At 37.5% G+C, this 7,160-nt stretch overlaps 1 protein-coding gene across 6 annotated transcripts in view; it reads right to left on the bottom strand.

The window, feature by feature from the left end:
- Positions 1–5,374: 5,374 nt before the first annotated feature.
- Positions 5,375–7,160, bottom strand: part of LOC148010138 (ARM repeat superfamily protein) — a 197,807-nt gene continuing 196,021 nt past the window's right edge. For all 6 annotated transcript variants that reach the window (XM_087672317.1, XM_087672320.1, XM_087672319.1 and 3 more), the window contains one exon: positions 5,375–6,497. In XM_087672317.1, coding sequence (XP_087528443.1) covers positions 6,297–6,497 — 201 coding nt within the window. In that variant the 3' untranslated portion in view covers positions 5,375–6,296. The remainder of the gene's footprint in view (positions 6,498–7,160) is intronic.

Raw genomic sequence — 7,160 nt, 5'->3', positions numbered from 1 at the left:
AGCTGAAGACTGCTAGGTATTCACTTTTGTCGGTTTAATTGTATTATTTTACTAACGACTGTGAATGCTTCAGTTGATGTGTAGAGATAGCAGCAGTGGCGGAGGAAAGCATTGGAGGATAGCGTGTATTCGAGTTATCACTTATATTTTGATGGGCGCATACCTTAGGCATAGCGCCTATATTTTGTCGCGCCTATTTATTAAGGCATTAGATATTTATTTATTATTTTGTATACGCATGGGCGCACGATTATGATATTTGTATTTGGACATTGTATTGGGTATGCCTGACTCTTTGGGCACCCGCCCATTAGCTTTATTTCTATTTTGTGCTAAAGCAAACTCAAAAAGCCAAAAGCATGCTATTTTGTAATTTGGGCTATTATTTGAGCTTGAAGATGATTAATACATAAAATACATGCTTTGTGGAGCGCTCACACAAGGCATGGGGGGAGATTGCACCCAATTGGTCTCTTGTTCATGTCATGTATGCTTTCTACCTTGAGTTTTGTGCAAAAAGTAGAGTTCTTTTGTTCTTGGGGACCTTCCGGCGTTCACTACGCGAGCATACAACATCCAATATGTGCACCATCAATGCTCCTATGCCTAGATTAGTCAGTTTGACCCAAAAAACTCTTATTTGACTAGGAATGCCTACAATGTACTCTCCATAGGTGTTCTTCCACTTTGTAGCAATAAGGTGGTGTCTAGTAAGATTTTTAGGCCCAATCAATGTGATCAGGGAAGTAGTGGAAGTGATTATTTCCAACTTCCATTTTGGGTCCAACACTCAAGTAATGCTTTTGCACTGTAATTAGGACTTACTTTTGAACTTAAGTAATACTTTTGCACTAAACTTAGGACTTACTTTCACATTGTACAACTTCTACTTTGTAACAAGAAGGTAGTGTCTAGTAATATTTTTAGGCCCATTAGATGCGATTAGGGAAGTAGTGGAGGTGATGATTTTCAACTTCCATTGTGGGCTTAACACTCTCAAGTAATGCTTTTTCACTATAGTTAGGACTTGTTCCAAAGATACTCTCAAGTTTATTTCCTACCTTGGAGAGTGTGACATGATGATTTTTGTGGCCAAGAGCATTCATTTGAGGTGAAGGATGCTCCTTGTCAAGGTGAATTATTACATAAAAGCAATATTTTGGGTCTTGAAGCTAGTACACTATGCACTTCTTATCCGTATATTCTTGCAATGAACTTTTTCTGTAAAATGCAATAGTCAAGTTGATCATTAAATGCATACACATTCCATTCTCAAAATCAAGAAAAAATGACATTTTCACATAAATTACAAAAATCAAGGTGAAGAAATTGGTTTGTTCAAGGTGGTGACTTGAGCCTTCTAATATTGATTTACATGCTCAAAGAAAATTAAAATGATTTTTTGATATGGATTGCAACAATCAAGGTGAAGAAATGGTGCATTCAAGGTGAAGAAGACTAAGAATGACGTCACCCCCTTTGTCCCTTGCACTCTCACTTGCATGTGTGCACGTGCACATGCACACACACACACACACACACACACACACACTCTCTCTCTCTCTCTCTCTCTCTCTCTCCCGCGGGGAACCACCCTAGCCATAACCACAACAAGAAGCAAAACCCTGCCCAACTGGCCCCCGCCCCCATAGGAGACACATGTCAAGGATACAAGGGATACTATGCCACCACCGGAGGGCCTTGCCCCACCAATTCAGCCTCTCGATGTTAAATAGACCCATGCGGGACATTTTAGGATGACCAAGCTCCCTGAGCAATTCCACACCATACTTGGAACACATATGAATTGTACCCAGCCTATGTAGCATTTTGTACCTACTCAATTAGTTTATCATAGCTTTAGATGGTAGCTTTATTGGAATCTGGAAAGTCTTCCAAACATTTTGTATGTAACGTTTTGGTCTCATAGGCCAACTTGGCCTTTCATAGATGTTAATATAACTTTCTTTCTTCTCTCTCTCTCTCTCTCTCTCTCTCTCTCTCTCTCTCTCTCTCGCATGTAGTTGCTCTTTCTCATTCATATAAGCAATAGCTATGGTGAAAGGAAGAAGATATAAAAGAAAGCAAGAGCTCAAAAATTTCACACACTAAAATGAGAACTTTGTTTCATTCATACATTATATATATAGGTTTTCCCAAGCTAGTAGCCTTAACCTTCAACTTCCCTTTGAAGCTTGGTCATCTCTTTAACATTTTCGAAGCTTTCTAGTTCAAATATGTTGGACATACTTGCTTGTGGATCTACGTACGTTGCACACAGATCAGTAGATCATTTAGAAACTAACCCTTGGTGATATTATCATTTGCACTAGTGAGCCGAATTCTCACTTTTAAATAAAGATAAATCATAGTAAGATAAAATCTAATCTAGCTATTTAAGTTAAATGTTTCAACTATACGTTCTTAGCGTGATATATTTTAATATTTTCCCAAAACTTTGAAGTCTCCATTTTTTGAGATTCTTTCATGCTTTAGCCATTGTCTAGCCTTTGTTGGCTTCATTGATTGCTTTGACCATTCTTTGACTTTGAATTTCCATTATCCTCCTCTAGCCTTCTACATTTGGGCTTAATAGTGGGTGAGTGCTTGTGTTGTTAAGAGAGAAGGTTGGAGTGGTTGGCATGTAAATGTTAAAGGAAAATGGTGTTGATCATAGAGGTGATGGTTATGTAGTGATAAAAGGGAAGGCAAAGGTAGATTTATAAATCAATATGGCGGTTAACAATGAAGAAAGCCAAGTGCTCATGGTAACATTGGTAGAAAGTGGAGCTTAGAATGGTACTAATGGTCTTGGTGGCAAGGGTTGTAGGGGCAATGGTGGTCATTTTAGCTATAGACAAATACATGCTTGTAGATGGTTGGGATGGGATGGGGATACTAGCTTTTGTTACAAATATCAACATATGCTTAAAGTTTCTTCCTTCTTCTAAGATGGTTGGCATTGGCTACTTCTACCTTTTAGAGGTTAGTTGTGCAAGCTATTTGCTCTTCCACCCAAAATTATGCCTACTTCCTTCCTTTATGAGATATCATGAGGGTCAACTCTAGTTTTTCCTTCTCTTTCATGCCTCTTCGCCACTTGTTGCATTTATATTGATATGTTAGTAATGGTTAAGGATGTTTGCATCTTGGACAACTGAGAAACCATGAATTGATTGGAATTGTCCTTAGTGCATTGGGTTCAATGTATAGCATATATTTGGACAATGATGAAGTGGGGCACAATGTCTTCTAAATATGAAATGGGGATAAAACACGAGCAAGTAAATCTAGGTTTTCCATGTGGCAATGTGGAAGAACTCAAAATTTTCTTTAAACTCAAGGTTTTGGATATCTTCAATAGAATGCCTAACTTTTGTCATGTATTACATATACCTAAGAATGATGTATTTGGTAAAGCACTTGCTCTTGTAAGAAATGTCAAGAGTGAGGTCGAACTACTTTCTACATGTGGAGACAATTGTGAAGTTATAATTGTTTTCTACATGTCCGATACAAAAAACTCAAAGATTAAACATTGCTGTGATGACACCAATTACCTATAGGCCAAAAACTTAATTGAAATTGAAAACCTCGTCATTTATCACTTCCAAACTTATAAGCTTTGTCCAATAGAGACTATGACATCAACCATAAAATTCTATACTAATACTTCCCTTGGGGTGATGCTTGTAGAGTATTGATTGGGTCTTGGCAGATGAAGTTTCTTTGCTTGGGTGATCATTCTAAGTGCTATCAATGTGGTTTAAGATGATCACAATTGCATTTTTCAAACCTATGTCAACAAGTGTGAGTTGTGATTTGATCATACACAATTATGTTTGCGAAAAAAAGCATGACTATGTATGATTGCATGTACATTAAGAATACCACCTATCAAAACATGCAATTTTCATGATTGTGGTTTCTAGTTGAAGCAAGTCTTACTACAAAGGCTAGTGCAAACTCACAATTACAAGTCAAGGGTAACTCTTAAATGTGATTGTGAGCATAACAATTGTAAATGTAATATAGAGCTTGCAATAAATATTAAGTTGTGACAAGTTCAATTTTGCACAAGTAAAAAGTTGCAAAAGTACAAAGATTGCTTTGCACTCTTGCATATATAATGTATCTAAGGATGCGATGAAGGGGAACTCTAATTGTGATTGTGAGTGCTATACAATCAAAATTTTCAGATTCCTAATTTAAAAGTAAAGAATTATGATGCAAAGTGGGAAATGCTTGCACACTATTTGAAGAAAGACTATACATGTAAGGGGAAACTTCACTTCTAATAAGGTTTCTAGAGTCCCAAGGGCTAACCTAACAATTGAAGCCATCACGGAAGTTGCACTTATAGTCCTAATTCATAGTTGCAATTATGTGCAATCACATGAAATTATACATATTTGCCTTAAACTAGCTTAAGAGCTTGACAAATTGGCCATAAAATCTTTAGTAAGTCTTAAAGCAAATAGGCAATGTTCTAAATAACCCTTAGGTTATTTTGAGCACAATTGCATGACAAGTAACAAACCATATTTTTACCATTCCAATAGATAATACCAATTCAAGTTGGTTCAAGTAACACGTTATAAAACATCTTAGGATTTACTACCAAGCCAATGTTAATTAGTCCTATAATTTTAGACAATTATCATGTTCCTTAAAAACTACTACCCCCTCCATCTTTCCTTTTAAAACAACCTTGAAACTATAACATTGAAAACTTTGAAACAAGTGAAAACCTTGCTCTCCTCGGTGAAATTCCACATATTAGTGGTACATATGACATTACTTGCTTACAAATCATTGATTTTTGCAAAGCAAGCATATTGACATCCAATGTGAAAGTTCTTCCAAGTTTGGCTGTTGCTACATTCAACTCAAGTCTTTGTAGTTCCCCAAACACCTCAGTGAATAGGTCCAATGGCCTCCTACAATAACTTACATCCCTATCTCATAGACGTGGATCCCTTTATTGCTTCTTGAATTGAGATATTGCACGCACATCAGTTTGTGGATAGGCTGTTGCTACATTCAACTAAGTCTTTGTAGGTCCCCAAACACCTCAGTGAATAGGTCCAGTGGCCTCCTACAATAACTTGCATTCCTATCTCATAGACATAGATGCCTTTATTGCTTCTTGAATTGAGATATTGCACGCACATCAGCTTGTGGATACCCTCATCCTGAAGGTTTAGAACCTATGTAAAGTTGTGACTATATATGTATTGCTTGCACATTAAACAACAAATGTATCCAAAACTGCAATACTAAACCATGTCTAAGCAAAGCATTAAAACTTTTTGCAAAACATTCTCATATCCAGCACAAAAGTCTCAGACTTTATTTTTCTTTATGGTGCCCTTGATTTTGCATTCTTTATAACCCATCAACACTAATAATGGCTTATGATTGTGCCACAAAATTCACTCAAAGGCATACAACTGCCAAACACAAGATTCAGAGAGCTTATACTTACCCAACAATAATATCATAGTGTGTACATGTGGAAACATTATCATGGAGACTTTTGACAAATGCATCCAAAGAGAATGTATAAAATGCACTTCATTTAATTGAGATCTCCATCCCATTGTGTTCTTTGATGGCATGTAGCTTGTCATGCAACAAGAAGATGCCATTATCTTGGGGGCCATCATTTTATGGAGTCTAGCAGGTCTGTGGTTGAGACTTTCATATGGTGAGATGATGCAAAATGCTATAACACATGATGCTTCAACAGCAACTTCTTGCTCTATTTATCCATTTGATAGAAGACACTACTTTTTTATAACTCATGAGGATAGCAGATTACAATGCCACAATCATCACAATAACAAGAGAAGCTGTACGACCATTAACTCCAGGCCATGGCACACTACCTATTTGTGACACTGATCACTTTTCTGCAGCAATTCAGGATGTCATCTCAGCTTGCTTGCTTAGTGATTGATCAACAGAGAGCTCTCTAATTGGTACAATCATACCCTCAAGAGAGCGGCTCATGATATACACTGAAGAACTGCATAAAAATTCAGAAGGCAGCAGCTTTAATTTTGTATCCATTGCATTGCCATATCCCTTCATCTTCCTGTAAGCTCTAATCTTGGTTGTAGACAAGCACTGCCATATAAGCACCTTTATCTTTTTGAAACCCTTAGCTGCTGCCAACAGCATGAAGCTAAGCACCCAGAACCATATATCCCTTAGCATGGTCACCTGTGCTCCACTCTCCAGAATACCTTTCAGACGAGAATCTTGCTGTTTAATGTAGCCCTTAACAGCTTCTATGATTTCATTGCCAAATCAGGGACTTTCATGCAATTAAGAAGCTTTTCGCAGAAGGCTCGCAATTCCGCTGAAGAGTCCATTCTGGAAATGCTTTCAAGGACAAGAAGAGCTTCTGAAAGATATGGTGCTACTTCTCTTGTCACAGCATCTTCTGATGTAAGAAGTGAGACTAACAACCTAGCTGCTGCTAAGCGTTCCTGCAAATTCAAAAAGCATGTTGGGCAAAAAATGGCCTGCACAGCAATTCCTCTTTCCTTTTTCCTTGCCAAACCTCATACACAACACACCCCCCTGCATACATGCATACACATGCACAAGTTTTTCTGTTTCATTAGAAAATGCTATAATACACAGATGTCTCACATTCACATGCAACCATGGTCATGTGCGGACATGTTTTTATTACAGCCACAGCGTTTTGTTCAACTTACAGATCAGCTTTCTTCGCATAGCAAACATGCATTCATTAATTTCCAGCACCTATGTTCTCACATACATGTTATGCATACATACCTATACTTTTTGCAATGCTCAAGCAGACATGTGCATACACATGTAGCACATGCACATCCACATTTAGGCAGTCTGAATGGCTTCATGTTTCTCAATTTCATCTCTACATACCTACATTTTTTGCAATGCTCAAGTAGACATGTGCATACACGTGTAACATATGCACATCCACATCTAGGCAGTCTGAATGGCTTGTTTCTCAATTTCATCTCTACATCTCCGACATGCAACCACCTAACCAATTAAGCAGGACAGAAACCATACACAATTGCAAGCAGGCTGTTTGTCATAAAAGCAGGATTTTGAAGTACAAATGATAGGGACCCAAAAGTTTAAGTTTACACATT

Source organism: Lygodium microphyllum, chromosome 30 (assembly GCF_053477565.2).
Source record: "Lygodium microphyllum isolate KBCC chromosome 30, Lygodium_microphyllum_v1.1.10, whole genome shotgun sequence".
Classification (NCBI taxonomy): domain Eukaryota; kingdom Viridiplantae; phylum Streptophyta; class Polypodiopsida; order Schizaeales; family Lygodiaceae; genus Lygodium; species Lygodium microphyllum.
Note: the sequence above shows the minus strand (reverse complement) of the source record. Positions and strands in the feature narration are given on the sequence as shown.